The following is a 17,510-nucleotide window of genomic DNA, read 5'->3' as shown; positions in this document are numbered from 1 at the left end:
GGTGTATGTGTTCACGGTATGTGTGTGTGTATGTTGTGTGTGGTGTATGCGTGTATGTGTGTGTACATGGTGTATGTGTTCACGGTATGTGTGTGTATGTTGTGTGTGGTGTATGCATGTATGTGCATGTGGTATATGTATGTGTATGGTGATATGCATGTCTACATGTGTGTTGTGTATGTGTGTATGTTGTATATGTGCGCATATGTGTCTGTGAATGGTGTATGTGTGTGTCTGTGTGTGTGGGGGTGTGTGTGTGTGTGTTTGTGGGTATTCCTTAGCTGGTATCTCTAGTCCTGTGGCATGATAGTCCATTAAGAATGAACAAATTAGATAATGGTGTTACTCTGATGTAGATGAAGGCGTAGTATTTCATAGTTCAAAGCATAAACTTCAGAGACTCATTTCTCTAGATTTAGAAAAATTAGTTAAAAGAGCTAATAATGCCTATTTTGTAGCATTGTTATTAAGGTAAGCCAAATAATTAAAAGTTCTTAGAATAATACCTTGCTACAGTAAGAATGATATGTCTTTTTTTTTTTTTTTCAAATTGATGGGTTTTGTCCCTGCCTGTAACTGAATGTCAAGCTGAGAAGTTTTTTTCCTACCCCAAAACTGTGCTTAAAAACTCCAGCGCCACGGGCCCCTTCTGGTTTTGCCTCTCTTGGGGCCCCCTACACGCCACTCTGGCTGGAGGCCTCTGGCTCTAATAAATCTTGCTTTTAAATACTTAAAAATATTATGTGTTCAACTCCTCATGTGGTTAACGCTGTTCGTAAACATGGATGCAGTGAACTGAGTGATTTGCCTCATAACCGTGCACGTGGCAAACTTTAGACCAGGTGATAACTGTATTTTCTTTGGTATTTGTGCTTGTTCATTTTCAAGGAGTTAGAACCTGAAGAATTCAGCTGCTTTAAAAATAAAGTAGTCATCATGAGGACAGATGCCAAGAAATATGAAGAGGAACTGAAAAAGGAAATGCTTAGTTGGATGCAGCTGGACCCAGGCAAGGTTGTGACAGACATTTAGGATTTTTTATTTAATATAAAATGAATCTCATTTATTCAGTTACAGTCAAGAGAATCCCCATAGGGCTCTTTAGTATTTGAATATGGAAATCCTATTACTGTACTTTGCCATTCTACCTTAAATTTAGCCAGCTAGATAAAGAAAGATGTAGAGAATCATTACTTCAGTTCCATCTGGGACAACCCACACCTGCTACTACTATATCCTCTTTGGATGTGCACCTCGGTCAGTAAAACTCACTGGGACAGACTACATTGATCTGCAAATGTTAAAACACCTAATGTCCCAAATTGCTATTAAATTCATGAGAGGTTTTCAACCCTGGCTGCTTATCAGGAATCATCTAGGAAGCCTGATCTCATCTAGAGATTCTGAGCTGATTGACCTCCAGTGGACTGGGGCACTGGAATTTTAAAACAACCTCCTATGTAATTTTTTAAAAAAGATTTATTTATTTATTTGAAAGGCAGAGTTACAGAGATGGGGGGGGGGAGATAGAGAGAGAGAGAGAGAGAGAGAGAGAGAGAGAGAGAGGAAGGAAGGGAGAGAGAGAGACAGAGAGAGGAAGGAAGGAAGGGAGGGAGGGAGGGAGGAAGGAAAAATATCTTCCATCTGCTGTTTTAATCCCTGAAGTGGCTGTAATGGCAGGAGCTGGCTGATCTGAAGCCAGGAGCCAGGGTCTCCCATGTGGGCACAGGGGCCCATGCACTTGGGCCATCTTCCAGTGCTTTCCCAGGCCATAAACAGAACAGCCAGGACACGGACCTGCACCCGTATTGGATGCTGGTGCCATAGGAGGAGGCTTAACCTTCTATGCCACAGTGCCAGTGCCCACCCCCTCCCCCCACCGTGTAAGTTTAATTCTCAGCAGGGTGGAGAATCTTTGGCCCACTATTGCCATTGTCTGGTTCCTAATACACTTGGGTGTAAAGACAGCACTTAGATCAGACTTTCATTGAGTATTTCATTGAGTATTTTTGCCATTTCCTAGGAGGTGGAAAACCTCTAGACCCAATTAATTCCCGCATCCCTTCCAGCCATATGCTTCATTCCTTTGGAGCCTGAGATGGGTGGATGGGTGGATGGGTGGATGGGTGGATGGGTGGATAGATAGGTAGATAGATAGATAGATAGATAGATAGATATAGAGATCTTCCACCAATTGGTTCACTTCCCTAATGCCTTCAATAGTTGGGGCTAGGCCAGCTGAAGGCAGGAGCCTGGAACTACATCTGGATCTCTCACTTTAGTGGCAGGTGTCCAGGTATTTGGGCCACCACCTGCTACCTCCCAGGGTGTGTATTAGCTTCTGTTGGCTCCAAAGCAGAGTTGGGTCTTGAACCCAGGGACTCTGTTTTGTGATGTCAGCATCCCAGGTGGCACCCTAACCACTGTGCCCAATGCACAGCCCCTACTGAATCTATTACCTTTTCTGTGGTAACTTTTACCACGTAAAAATTATAGCTTCACACATTTTTTATTAATTAAAAAATAATGAAATATCCTATTAAAATACTATTTGTAGACCATAGATGTATATGTGATATCTATAGATAAGAAAAACTATTTCAGATTTTCTTGCCATTAAATGTTGAAATCATCCTTCTGTAGCCCGTATTTACTGTTAATGATCAGCATTAAGTCGTGACAATCCTTTCAGTAAGCACAACACCACAGTATTACATAAACTTGATCACAGTATTGTAGAACTATGTCATTCAAGTTTTCTGAGGTTTTCATTTTATTTAAATGTTTAGTATATGACTGGTTGAATTCCTAATTTTCTACTTACATTTGTCATTCTGAATATACTGTTCAACGGCAACTTGCTTTTCACCCTCAAATATCTGCGCATCCTGTTGCCTTCCTTTGCAGTCATCAGTACCTTATCTACCTTTTATTTGTGGTAACTTTATTCAGGTGAATCAGCTACTGCAGTACCTTAAGCCTCAAACTTTTGACAGTGCAAGGATTGAAAAGGAACGAATGTTTCCTTGTTTTGTGGAAAAACTTAAAGAAATGGATAGGCTACCAGCAATATTTTTTTCGTAAGTAATTATTTTCTGTGGAAAGCATTATACATTGATTTATATGAATTTGCAGACTCTTGAAAAATATAATTAAGGAAGAACTTATAATCTGACATATATTAGAATTTCAGGAATTTTTGAGCATATTCAAGTTATATTTTCTTTTTAAATTTTTAGAATATGGGGAACAGATTTCATGCATTTTATAGATATACTTCTAAGATAAGCACAATTCCCTCTCTACCTCCCTCAATCCACCTTTCTCCTTTCCTTGATTTTCCTTTAATTTTTGCAATAACATATTTTCTTTTTTAAAAAAGATTTATTTTATTTATTTGAAAGACAGAGTTACAGAGAGAGGTAGAGACACAGAGAGATGTCTATCCACTGGTTCACTCCCTAGATGGCCACAATGGCCAGAGCTGCACTGATCCGAAGCTAGGAGCCAGGAGTTTCCTCCAGGTCTCCCATGTGGGCGCAGGGGCCCAAGGACTTGGGCCATCTTCTACTGCTTTCCTAGGCCACAGCAGAGAGCTGGATGGAAGAGGAGCAGCCGGGACTCGAACTGGCACCCATATGGGATGCCGACGCTTCAGGCCAGGGCTTTAACCTGCTGGGCCACAGCATCAGCCCCTGCAATAACATATTTTCAATCTATTTTATGACCACAGGATTAACACACCACTAACCGTGATGTTCAAAAAGTAAAAAGTAGGAAGACCAGTGTTCCACAGGAATATAGAAAAGGGTTATAAACAATAATAAAATCATAAGGTATCAGTTTCATTCTGATATGTTATTTTTGTATTCTATATCAACTAGCACATATAAGATATATTTTCTTTTTTTTTATAATGACTCTTTTTTAACTTTTATTTAATGAATATAAATTTCCAGTGTACAGCTTATGGATTACAGTGGCTTCCCCCTCCCATAACTTCCCTCCCACCCGCAACCCTCCCTTCTCCCGCTCCCTCTTCCCTTCCATTCACATCAAGATTCATTTTCAATTCTCTTTATATACAGAAGATCAGTTTAGTATAAAGATTTCAACAGTTTGTATCCACATAGAAACACAAAGTGAAACATACTGTTTGAGTACTAGTTATAGCATTAAATCAAAATATACAGTACATTAAGGACAGAGATGCCACATGAGGAGCAAGTGCACAGTGACTCCTGTTGTTGACCCAACAAATTGACTCTCTAGTTTATGGTGCCAGTAACCACGCTAGGCTGTCGTCATGAGTTGCCAAGGTTATGGAAGCCTTCCAAGTTTGCCGACTCTGATCATATTTAGACAAGGTCATAAAAGACACAGTGAGGATAGTAACCAATGATCCTAAGAGTGGCATTTACCAGGTTTGAACAATTATACAGCATTAAGTGGGGAAGAGGACCATCAGTACACACAGGTTGGGAGTAGAGCCATTGGTGGTAGAGTAGAGGTTATGATTACGAAGGAATGAGGCCCAAGTGTGCTAGACAGGGTCTAGAACAAAGGACAGAGTCATTATTAGTGGAGCTAAGAAAGGTGCTATCTAAGCTACAATTAAGTTTTCTGATTGAGAGGCAAATAGAACCTGATAGAAGGGGCTTGATAATAATCTGGTGGGCTTTAGGCCTTGTAAGTTAAGAGGCCCAGGCCTATCTATCTCTTCACATGGGGTATATCCTAAGGGAGGTGTGAACCTCCTAGGGGAAGGTACTCTGTTGACTTTCATTACTTGGCTGGCCTGGGAGGAGAGCTGGCCAGGTAAAGGCAGGTGGCATCTCTAACAAGAAATTTACAGTTCTGCCTGCAATGTTGCTGACCCTGCTTGACCATACCCTCAGCTGCAGTGGTCACTTTGGAAGCTGGGCTGAGTGAAGGGCTTTTCAGCTTAGAGCCAATAAGATCTGTGGCTCTGACCTGGGCATCCTTCGACTCCAGGGCAGGTCCATTTTCAGTGATCCAACCCTTGGCAGAGCTGCCAGGGCTCTTCACAAGCTGACTTCTGCTGAAGCCCAGGCTTACCACATTGAAAGCCACTGCAGTGGACTGGCCTGTTGGGTCTCCTTGAGGGCAGATCACTGTACAGATCAGCCATTAATAGGCCTGCCACCCATTGCTTCTGATGCTGAGCTTTCTTTTCCTCCTGGTTTGTGTTAAAGCAGACCAGAGGATGCAAGTCAAGGGAGTGCCCAAGTCCCATCTCTAATCTTCGGTGGCCTGAACTACAAGTCTATAGTCACAGGCATGTTCTGTAGTAGTTTTTCTAAGGTAGACAATGCCCATGAGGAAAATTATATTCTCACTTTAACACTTTCTTTCCCTTTGGTCTGAAAGGGAGGTTTTTTCTACTTACTGTATACTTGGCTGATGGCGAGGTGAATCTAGCTATGAGATTATTATTTAAGTTCTTGTTTTGGCTATGCTATTACAGAAAAATGTTAGCCATCTCTTTTATAAGGTCTAAAGATTAAATTGTGTGTCCTACAGATTCCTTCACAATAGAATTAGTTTCCTACCTTGAAGAGAATAGAGAAATGAAAGAACAAGTTGGGCTTAGAATAGAGAAATGAGGGAGCAAGTCGTAGATCGCTTGCTGACAATAGCAATATTACGTGAATACTTAGCAAACAGTTTCAACCATTAGATAACAACTTAAGAAAACATTTACCAGAAGGTCTAATGCCTTCTATTAATTTTAAGAATCATGTATTTGAAGACACCTCTTAAATATCTAACATGGTGTAGTTTGTTTAACCAGTAAACTTAAGCACAACCATATAAAATGTATTTAATTTCTTTCTGCCAACAAGTTTAAAACATATGATACACAGATTCAGGTCACACAAATTAAAATGTACCTTTGATTGATTTTAGCAGCTTAAATTTATGGACAATCTTATCTATAAGCCATTTAAAATAAAACTCTTAATAAAATTTCCCCATGTGGACATACAATATGTACACACATATAACATGGCATAATAGACCAATATAGCAATTTTAATAATAGCTTTTAAAATCTTTAACTCTTTTTGTCAATTGACAATTGATTTGAATTGCTTTTTGTTTTTAGTAACCTCAGTTAACCATACTTTCTCTCAGTTGGTACTGTTAATACATTATTGGCTTCATCTGTTTACAGAGCCATCCCAAAGTACTGAATCCAATAGAAGTGGCTGGAAAAAGTCCATAGGAACCTATAGGAGGACAGCTAAACAAAGAACCAACAACGCTTTAGTTTTATGAGCATCAAATCATATATAACTATGGATGAGAAAAGACTTTACGTTGCCATGTTTAAAATTATAAACTCATCAACCAACAAGAGGCACTTGCTTACTTCACAGTATTTTTGAAAGCACCTGTAGGATTTTACAAGTATTTAACCCTTTAGGCCTCGGGGGCTTTCTCATGAAGATCACTATCATGTCTAGTAACACAAGATCATTAGACTTTTTAATTCTCAAACATTTGTATTAATAGCATTTTCCATTATGGAAACTTAAAGTTTGGTACCACACCACATCTTGACAGTCCTTCTAATATAATCCAAATAGCCTGATTAGTTGGTGTCTCTATAAGATGAGAGACATAGGTCCTTCGATTTTTTCAGTTGGGCCCAAACTGGAAAAACCAAAGTCCAGGATTTACTGGAAATTTTAGAGTCCAGATTGTTTGAAACTTTGATTTTTTGAATGCCTGTCAAGAATGCCAAGAAGGCTCAAAATCCAAAATATCTGGTTGAAATAAGATTCCTTAAAATCATGACATAACATAGACCAAATTTGATCATTGTTACAAGGTGATTATTCATATCTTTGAAAATAAGCACATATTTAAATACCCCATAGCTCTTAATAAAAATTCAGCTGTTTTTGAACAATTAGAATTTAACAGACATCAAGAGAACATAATAGATTACTTGAACACATTGCTTTAACAGAGCATCAGAGTTTAATTCTATGTCAAATAGAAATTGAGCTTCCTGTGATCTTTTGCTGTGAGGTTTCCTTCCTTTACCTTCTTTCATATTGGTGACCATGTTTCTGTGTTTCTGTGTGTAACACATCTTTAAGCATCTTTTGCAGGGCAGGATGAGTGGCAACAAATTCTTTCAGTTTCTGTTTGCTATGAAAAGTCTTAATTTCACCTTCATTCACAAATGAGAGCTTTGCAGGATATAATATTCTGGGCTGGCAGTTTTTCTCTGTTAATACCTGGGCTATGTCTCGCCATTCCCTTCTAGCTTGTAGGGTTTCTGATGAGAAGTCTGCTGTGAGTCTAATTGGAGATCCTCTAAGAGTAATCTGACGTTTCTCTCTTGCAACTTTTAGAAGCTTTTCTTTATGTTTCACTGTGGTGAGTTTGATTACAATGTGTCGTGGTGAGGATCTCTTTTGGTCATGTTTATTAGGGGTTCTATAAGCTTCCTGTACTAAGATGCCTCTGTCCGTCTCCAAACCTGGGAAATTTTCTGCTAGTATCTCACTGAAAATGCCTTCTAATCCTTTCTCCCTCTCCATGCCTTCAGGAACTCCTAGAACCCGAATGTTCGGTTTTTTAATAGTATCCTGTAGATTCCCGACAGTATTTTTTAGATTTCTAATTTCTTCTTCTTTTCTTTGGTTTGCCTGTTTCCTTTCTTGTTCTCTGTCTTCTAAGTCTGATATTCTCTCTTCTGCTTTGCCCATTCTGTTTTTAAGGCTCTCTAATGTGTTTGTCATTTGATCTATTGAATTCTTCATTTCATTATGATTTCTTGTCACTATCACAGTTTCATGTTCTACTAGTTGTTTCATTTCATTTTGATTCCTCCTTAAGATTTCATTTTCGCGAGAGAGATTTTCTATCTTGTCCATTAAGGATTTCTGTAGTTCAAGAATTTGTTTTTGAGAACTTCTTAATGTTCTTATCAATTTTTTGAGATCTGCTTCTTGCATTGCTTCTATCTCATCATCTTCATAATCTTGAATTGGGGTGTCTTTTTCATTTGGGGGCGTCATGGTGTCTTCCTTGTTCTTGTTACCTCGGTTTTTGCGTTTGTTGTATGGCATGTTGGAGATATTTGGTTTCTTCACTGTGGTGTTTTTTCTTGTTATACTATGGCTCTGTATTAAGTGGACTGTCTGCTTTCAGTGGAGCCTTAGAGGCTTGAGATGAGTGTGGACTGAGAGCTGTGTTTGGTTCCTCAGGTTTGAGGGTGTGTCAAAGGTGACACTCCCAGGTTAGGTGTGGTAAATCTCTCTCTCTCTCTTTTTTTTTTTTTTTTTGATTCAAAAGGGAAGTAATTCCACACAGCTGAACGTAATTGGAGGTAGTTAGCAGGCAAATGATATACCCACAGGAGCCAGAGATCGGAAGCTCTTTCCCAAGGACCACACAGGGAATCTGCTGCCCTCAGTGTAGGCTCCAATTCTCCTGCAGTCTCCCACTGGGTTGCCAAGTTAGATCCTAATCTGTTATTTCACCCCTCCCCCCAGAGTCAGGTTTTTCTGCTAGGCTCAGGGCTGGTGCAGACCTGAGGTCGCCCTGCTTATGATGTATGTCCAAAATGGCGCCTGCTCTTTGTCTTGCTCGCCTTTGAGGGGTGAGTGGAGAGAGAGAAACTCGTGTCCGTATCGGTCACTTTTTTTTTTCCCCTCTCTCTTCTAGTTAGCCTGGTGAACTTTTCCCCATGGAGTTTCAAGCCTCGTTCCCTCTAGTCTCCTCTTTCCGCTTGCCCGCCGGTGTCTCGGGCTATTGAGGTTCGGCTCACCTCGCGTTCCAGCGCTGGTGTGTTGAGTCTGCCGCTGGTGTCCCGAACTTGGGCTCCCACGCTCTCCACGCAGGTCCACTGTGAATCACTAGTTCCGGAAGAGTTTCCTCTGCTGTTTCTTCCCCTACTCTTCCTTGACCCTGCAGTATCTCCACTTTTATTAACCTGTGTGTTGCCGAACTATCAATGTGCTCCCTACCTATTCCGCCATCTTGCTGCTCTCCCCAGAGATATTTTCTATAGCAACTTGGGTATAATACAACAAAAACAAACACTCTCTTACTAAACTTTATTTGAAAATCTAATTGTATGGCTTGGTAGAGTGGAATTTCCTGGGCCATAAGTTAATAGAAAGTTCAACATATTTGTAGAATCAAGATATGGTAAAAAGAGTAATGTGTATTTGGCAAAACAGAGTACATACATTAACATACAACTATATACACATATGATGGCATATTGAGTGTTTAGTCTGCCATTTTTCTTTTGTGAAGTTTCATTATAGATAAGCTCTTTAAGTGGAAAGAAAAGACCTTGAAGAATATTTATGACAATCACTTCAAAGAATTAAAAGAAAAATTAGATAGGGCCTGGTAGCAAGATGATTGAATTAGCAATCATGTTTTCATCAGCTCTTTGTGAGAGATTTAATTTATACATATTGTGTATATGTGGACACTCACCGACACATAGTATATATATACATATATACTATATATATGTATATGTATATATATATATATATATAAAACTTCAAAATTGGAAGGAAAATATGAGGCCAAATTGTCAATTCTTTAAATGTCTGTATAGGAATGTGCATTGATCTTGTAGTAAGTTTGAAAATTTTTGAGAAAAGTGAAGAGAAAAAGGTTAAGCCAAATATGAGGAAGTACAAAAGTATCCCTAGAAATCCAATCCCTAACTCAAACTTCATGTCACAGGTGAAAATGAACTAACTAGGAACAATGACAAGTAGGTGCTGGTCTGTTCTTTACAAAGATTCAGCAGTCTTAATATGGGAACTGTGTGAAATGAGAAAAGAGCAGGTTTTTTTTTTTAATTTTTAAAAAATTTTTTGACAGGCAGAGTGGACAGTGAGAGAGAGAGAGACAGAGAGAAAGGTCTTCCTTTTGCCGTTGGTTCACCCTCCAATGGCCACCGCAGTAGGCGTGCTGCAGCTGGCACACTGCGCTGATCCGATGGCAGGAGCCAGGTGCTTCTCCTGGTCTCCCATGGGGTGCAGGGCCCAAGCACTTGGGCCATCCTCCACTGCACTCCCTGGACACAGCAGAGAGCTGGCCTGGAAGAGGGGCAACCGGGATAGGATCAGTGCCCCGACCGGGACTAGAACCCGGTGTGCCGGCGCCGCAAGGCAGAGGATTAGCCTATTGAGCCGCGGCGCCGGCCCAGAGCAGGTTTTCTTTCCCTAGTAAAGAGCCTTTACCTAACTACTCTTACCATAGTATCAAAATTCACCTTTGTAACTAACTCTGATCTTCTCTTCCATTCACATGAACTCTGATTTAGGAGTTAAATGGGCAAAAATGAACGAATGACAGAGATTGATGTTACCCAAACAAATGTTCCTACATCCAAAAATGGTCTTCATTAATGAATGCAGGGCTGGGCTGGAATGAACATGCAGTTATCCAGTGTTCTCACATCCTTCACTTTAGATTCAACATTCACTCAGTGGAATGGTCAGCTTCACGCCTTCTTACTAATAGGTTGACGAGACAATATACTCATAGTCACAACTCTGAAGGAGAGAAGAACTTAAACAGGAAACTGGAGAAAGCGATTAAGTCTCAAAGGAGAACGTACGCTGCGTGAGTATTTCTGCTGGAATTGCGGAATTCAATGTGTACTGAAACCTTGAAGTGTGCAATTATTTATAGAATTAAAATCGTATTTCACTGCTTTATGTTTTTATGATACACCAACTTAATTTAATTAGAACATCATTTTGGGGGACTTACGTGGGAGAAGATTATTGAGTATTTCAGTAATTGTACAATGTTTTACAGTAACTTTCTTCAGTTGATTAGCTTATTTCTAACATTTTCTTAGGTCCACAAAGTTTAAGTTTATGATTAACAACCTAATCATATATTTAAAGTCCCACAACACTCAGTACCATTACAGGGACCAAGCTTCATTATGAGTTCTGGGACAAAATATATTCAAACGATAGCAGGTCCAAAAGCTTCCTACCCACTTATTATTTCATTCTTTTTGTTGGTGTTTCTTTAACTAGATAATTGAAATGGTCTGTCTTTGAATTTGTGGATTATTTCTTTCACTGAACTAAGTTTGCTATGGAAACTCTTGAATTTTTTGTTTCGATGATTGTGTTCTTCAGCTTCAGAATTCCTGTTTATATATCTTCGTTGAACCCTCATTTTGTTCATGTATTATTTTGCTGATTTTAAAAATATTTTATTTCTATGTTCTCTTATATATTGCTCACTAAACTTCTTTAGGATGATTATCTTGAATTCTTTGTTAGGCAGTTCATAGATCTCCATTTTTTCTATTTTAAAAAGATCTATTTATTTGAAAGGCAAAATTAGAGGGAGAGAGAGATATTTTTCATCTGCTGGTTTATTCCACAAAGAGCTGCAACAGTTGTAGCTGGGCCAGCCTGAAATCAGGAGCCGGAAGATTCTTCTGGGTCTCCCACGGGTGTGCGGGGGCTCAAGAACTTGGGCCATCTTCCACTGCTTTCCCAGGTGTGTTAGGGAGCTGGAGTGGAAGTGGAGCAGCCGGGACTTAAACTGATGTCCATATGGGATGCTGGTACTGCAGGCAGTGGCTTTACCCACTATGCCACAGTGCCAGCCCTAGATCTCCATTTCTTTCTTTTTTTTAAAAAAAATATTTATTTATTTATTTGAAAGTCAGAGTTACACAGAATAGAGGCAGAGAGAGAGAGAGAGAGAGAGAGAGAGAGAGGGAGGGAGGGAGGGAGGGAGAGGGGCCCTCCATCCGATGTTCACTCCTCAATTGGCCACAACGGCCAGAGCTGCATTGATCCAGAGCCAGGAGCCCCCTTGGGGTCTCCCACACGGGTGTAGGGGCCCAAGGCCTTGTGCCATCCTCCACTGCTTTCCCAGGCCATAGCAGGACTGGAAATGGAGCAGCCAGGCCTCGAACCCGCTCCCACATGGGATGCCAGCACTTTAGGCCAGGGTGTTAACCCGCTGAGCCACAGTGCCAGCCCCTCGATCTCCATTTCTTTAAGCTTTGTTATTGGAATCTTATTTTATTCCTTTGGTGATGTCATGTTTCCCTGATTCTTTGATTCTGGTAACTGCATGTTGCTCTCTGTGCATTTGAAGAAGCAATCATTTCTTCCAATCTTTATAAACTGGCTTTGGCAGTTTTACCAGTTGGCTTGAATGGAGATTTTAGATGGGCCACTTAGTGGAGCTCATGACTCACTGGCTTGCCAAGTCTGGCGACAGACCTGTTGCTGGAATCCACAGGTGAGCAGGCCTCATACCAGAATTTGTTGTCAAGCAGGACCAAGAATGGTTTTTCTGTTTTCTGTTAAGTAGGTATCAATGCATATGTTAAAAATAACAGATGATAAGCAATGAGAATTGAAGTAATTAAGGCCTGGTGAATATCCTTTAATAAGGGCAATCATATTTTGGGTTCAAATTACCAGGCATTCTTTTATGTTGGCACTTACAGACACAATTTCAAATGTTGAAAAGAAGAGGGCATGTTATAATCAATATTCACAATGTTCCTGATTTTTTATATTCAGTTATTTACATTCAAATTCAACTGCTCGAATTCAAAGATTGATTTTATGGGACGCTGAAATAAAGGAAATAAAGAAGAGTCTTAAAAAGAGTAAAGAAGTTCCTCCGGACTGTACTTATGTTGATCGAGCAGGTGTGGATAGCGAGGTAAGAGATGAGAACAGGGGGCATGCCTAGGTGGATGGATTCATTTGCTAAGGCTTCTGCACCAGGGTACCACGTGTTAGGAATTTATTTCTTACCAGTGATGCCTGCTGGAAGTCTGGGACCCAGTAGGATTACTTCCTTCTGAGGTTTCTGAGGGCAGGGTCTGCTCCAGGTCTCTCTCCAGGGCTTACATGCATTACTTTAGAGGGCTCGTGAAAAACAGAATTAAAAAATAAGTTTATTTTGTACAAAAGAGTTTTGAAATCTGCCCACACGAGGCATCTTCCTAGAGGCCATGGAGAATACATGTTATGAGAAAGCTCTGCATGTATTTCTAAAGTTTTTTGCACCAGAATAAACTTAGTTTTTCGATTCGATTTTTCCATGAACTTGTTGCAGTCCTCTTGTATAATGGGTACCTTCTCCCTGCTCTCTGTTACCACCACATCGTGTTTCCTCTGTATGTGTCCGTCTGAAATGCCTCTTACAAAGATAGTAGTCATATTGGATTGCAGCTCACTGTAATGATTCACTTTTAACTTAATTAACTCTGTATCAAGTACTCCAAAGTTCAGTTTTGGTGGTGCACAATCCAGCACATAACCTTAAGTGTGTGTGTGTCTATACTATACTATGCAGTTTATAAAACACAACCTATTTCATCTAAATTGATCTTAATGTAAGGGAAACTGGAGTTGGAGGCTGAAGAAGTTAAGATTATATATGTAAGCTTACACAGCTATTAAAAGTGGTCCAAAGATTCATGACAAGGTATAGCAAGTGCAGGCTTTTTCTTTGTCCAGTCGCCTGCATTTGTTAAAGTTAATGATAATCCTTTATTTAGACAGAAATAGAAAAAGTAAAAGTAGTCACCAAGAGTCACCCTCCAGTAAGTAAAGAATTCAACAAGCAGTCAGCAAAAAACCCACTGTTCCTGAAGAGTATAGACAAGGGCCATGAGCAATAATTGAATCTTGTGACTATAAAGTGAATTCAAAGTATATCATTGTAGAAATTAAAAGAAAGGAAGGAGGAAGTGGATGGGAGCAAGGGAGGGAACAAGGGAGGATGGGAAGTATCATCATGATATTTTTAAAAAATATTTATTATTTTGAAAGGCAGAATTACATGAACACACACACACACACACACAGAGAGAAGTCTTCCATTTGCTGGTTCACTCCCCAAATTGCCACATTGGCCAAGACTGGGCCAAGACTGAAGCCAGGAGCCAGGAGCTTCTCCTAGCTCTCCCACATGGGTGCAGAGATCCAAGCACTTTGGCCCTCCTCCACTGCTTTCCCAGGCACATTAGCAGGAGACTGGATAGAAAATGGAACAGCTGGGACTCAAACTGGTGCCCATATAGGATGCTGGCACTGCAGGCAGTAGCTTTATCTGCTGCACCACAGTGGTGGCCCCATCATTATGTTCTTAAAACTGTATATATAAAATACATGAGATGTGTTCTCCTTATATCAATAAAAAATTTAAGAAAAAGAAAAGGTAAATGTTAAATATTTTTTCTGAGCTAAAGCAGCGACTTGCTACCAGGAAATCAAATTCAGATTTGTGTTTCATTTGAAAGCTTCTCCCGTTTTCTGTGCTTCATGTCACCAAATCATCACCACATGCCCAGTTCTACAAACTAGAAACTGTTGCCCTCTTCCCCACTGCTGTGTGTCTCACTCAGAAACTAAGCCCAGAACACTGAGAGACACGCCAGATAATGGGTGTGCGACCTGCTGGACCATGTAGTCAGATCAATGGCTATTACTTGTGTATGTTTGCTTTTTTCTTTTAGTGATGGTGCAGGCTGGAAAGGGGGAGGGAAGCAGAATAAAAGTAAAAAAAGAGGGTGGGAAAGAGAAGAAAGAGAAGAACAGTAGTGACTGACAGAGGTAGAAACTGTTCAGGAAAGACAAAGTGAGTTTCAGAGAAGGAGCTGGAGGACAGAGATGGGGAGAGGGTGTGGAGAGAGAGACAGGAAGTGAGAAACACAGAGGTGCCAGCCTGGAAGCACAGGGAGACACAGACAGACATGGACTGACCGTGGTCAGATGTGATTGGAGTGAACAGGGTTAGTTTCAAGTCAGCAGCAAAAATAGAGCAAAAGGCAGTTGATAATCAGACTCCGCTGAGAGCTGTGCTGGGGCCAGGGATGGATTTTGCTGCTTGCCTGGGGGGACGCTGGGCCTGCATGGAGCATCTCCTCTTGGACTTCTTACCGTTTTGCTTCAGTGTTTCCTCATTACCCCAGGATGAGCTGGAGCTGCCTCCAGCATTGTGGGAGTGATGTCAGCAGGTACACGAGGGAAAACTGGGCACATGGCTGCTGTGAGGGAGGTGTGTGAAGAAAGGACCAGTGCATTTGAGGTTGGATTGCGTTCTACTTTACCAGGTCTTACGCATGGATGCCACTTAGGACAGAACTGCTCTATTTATGAACTTGAGGTTCTAGCCTAAAACACTGCTGCTCCTCCCAGAAATGCGTCTAACTGCCTGCTAAAGCCTTCTAACACATAAAATCAGGCTTCAGTTAAAGGACATATGCCTTCATTTGATTTTGCAAACTGTATGGGTGTTTCAGACTTTCAGGAAGATTGTATCCAGGCTGAGATGGACAAGAGGAGGCTCCGGTCTGATCAGGCTGTTACAGCGGGGCATTGGCTACCACCATGGTTTAATGGAGTACAAACAGAGACAAGTTGTTGAGACCCTTTTCAGACTGAAGCACGTCAAGGTAGGTGAACTCACCACCAAGCACAGCTTTCACTTCGATTGGGTAGAGGAAAGCTGCAGTGGCTATGGGACGGAAGATGCTCTATCTAGCTCTCTCTCAATCCCTGCGCCTGGGGAGCTGTGCCACCGACATTTATCATATTTCCTTCCATACATTTTTACATAGTTAATATGATAATGTGTACACAATTTGGGATCTTGTCTGCCTTGCCTAATATTATTTAAGTATTTTATTAATTAGCATGAGGTAATAAACATGTGTGCAACAGAAAATACACATATTTAATTTACTTAAGCATTATACTAATGTTAATTTTCTGTCAAAACATAGATCATCATTTTTTTAAAAGATTTATGTATGTATTTGAAAGACAGAGTTACAGAGAAAGAGAGAGAGAGAGAGATCTTTCATCTGCTGGTTCATTCCCCAAGTAGCTGTAATGACCGGAGCTGGGACGATCTGAAGCCAGGAGCCAGGAGCTTCTTTTGGGTCTCCCACTGTGGTTGGTGCAGGAGCCCAAGTGCTTGGGCCATTTTCTGCTGCTTTTCCAGGCTATCGCAGAGTTGGAGCAGCCGGGACTTGAACTGGTGCCCATATGGGATGCTGGCATTGCAGGCAGTGGCTTTACCCACTACACCACAGTATTGGCCCCATAGATCATCATTTAAATTATTTATTTAGAATTGATTGATTCTGCTAAGTGAAAAAAATGTCTCAGAAGGCAAAGGTAGCAGGCTCTGGAAATACATAGCCAAATTTCTTTCCAGAATGACTCTTTTTAACTTTATTTAGATTTTGAGTATTATGGTTAAAAACTGAAGTTGTTATGATGGTACAGAGAATATCTCATACCACCCAATTTCTCCTTTTATTAACATCTTATACTATTACAACATATTATTGCCACAGATGAATCCATATTGTTACATTTTTATTAAATTAAGTCCATTCTTTTTTTGAAGATGTATTTACTTATTTTAAAGACAGTTACACACACACACACACACAGAGGGGGAAATCTTCCATCTATTGATTCACTCCCCAAATGACCACAATGGCCAGAGTGGGCCAAAGTGAAGCCAGGAACCAGGAACTCCATCTGGGTCTCCCACATGGGTGTCAGGGGCCCAAGTGTTTGGGCCGTTTTCCACTGTTTTCCCAGGCACATTAGCAGGGGGCTGGATAGGCAATGGAACAGCCAGAGCTCAAACTTGCTCTCCTATGGGGTGCAGGCACCTCAGGTGGCAGCTTAACCTGCTGAGCCACAGTCCCAGCCCCTAAAGTCCATTCTTGATTCAGAATGCCCAATCATTCCCCAGTGATCCAGAAAGATAACTGTATAAACTTCACAGTGTGAAAATTAAGAGTAAATTAATGGGCTAAAGGAGAACTAATAATGGAAATAAGAAAATTTATTTATTTATTTTTAAAGAATTATTTATTCATTTGAAAGTCAGAGTTACACAGAGAGAGAAGGAGAGGCAGAGAGAGAGGTCTTCCATCTGCTGGTTCACTCCCCAGTTGGCCGCACTGGCTGGAGCTGTGCTTATTGAAGCGAGGAGCCTGGAGCTTCTTCTGGGTCTCTCACATGGGTGCAGGGGCCCAAGTGCTTGGGACATCTTCTACTGCTTTCCCAGGCCATAGCAGAGAGCTGGATTGGAAGAGGAGAGCTGGGACTCGAACCGGCGCCCATATGGGGTGCCAGCACTGCAGGCGACAGCTTTACCTGCTATGCCACAGCGCTGGCCCCAGAAAATTTATTTATTTGCTAGGTAAATAAAATGCTGTATAGACAAACTTCTATGATGCAGCTAAACTAGTAGTTGGAGGAAAATGTATAACCTTAGCTATGTTTATTTTCAAGAGAAGAAAAGGCTACATGAGAAACAAAAATGTATGTGAGCAACCTTAGGTAGGTTTGCGATAAGACAGTTTCCAGCAATAGATTCACCTTTCTCTAAGAAATGTGAACCTCTCGGTATCTGCAGGGGATTGATTCTAGGACTTGCACATATACCAGAATCCATCAGTTCGC

At 40.8% G+C, this 17,510-nt stretch overlaps 1 protein-coding gene across 2 annotated transcripts in view; it reads left to right on the top strand.

The window, feature by feature from the left end:
- Positions 1 to 17,510, top strand: part of LOC133765832 (probable ATP-dependent RNA helicase DDX60) — a 74,286-nt gene that overhangs the window by 35,346 nt on the left and 21,430 nt on the right. For both annotated transcript variants that reach the window (XM_062199370.1, XM_062199371.1), the window contains 5 exons: positions 889 to 1,014; positions 2,953 to 3,080; positions 10,489 to 10,641; positions 12,588 to 12,732; positions 15,323 to 15,479. In XM_062199370.1, the coding sequence (XP_062055354.1) occupies positions 889 to 1,014; positions 2,953 to 3,080; positions 10,489 to 10,641; positions 12,588 to 12,732; positions 15,323 to 15,479 (709 nt within the window). The remainder of the gene's footprint in view (positions 1 to 888; positions 1,015 to 2,952; positions 3,081 to 10,488; positions 10,642 to 12,587; positions 12,733 to 15,322; positions 15,480 to 17,510) is intronic.

Source organism: Lepus europaeus, chromosome 8 (assembly GCF_033115175.1).
Source record: "Lepus europaeus isolate LE1 chromosome 8, mLepTim1.pri, whole genome shotgun sequence".
NCBI lineage: Eukaryota > Metazoa > Chordata > Mammalia > Lagomorpha > Leporidae > Lepus > Lepus europaeus.
Note: the sequence above shows the minus strand (reverse complement) of the source record. Positions and strands in the feature narration are given on the sequence as shown.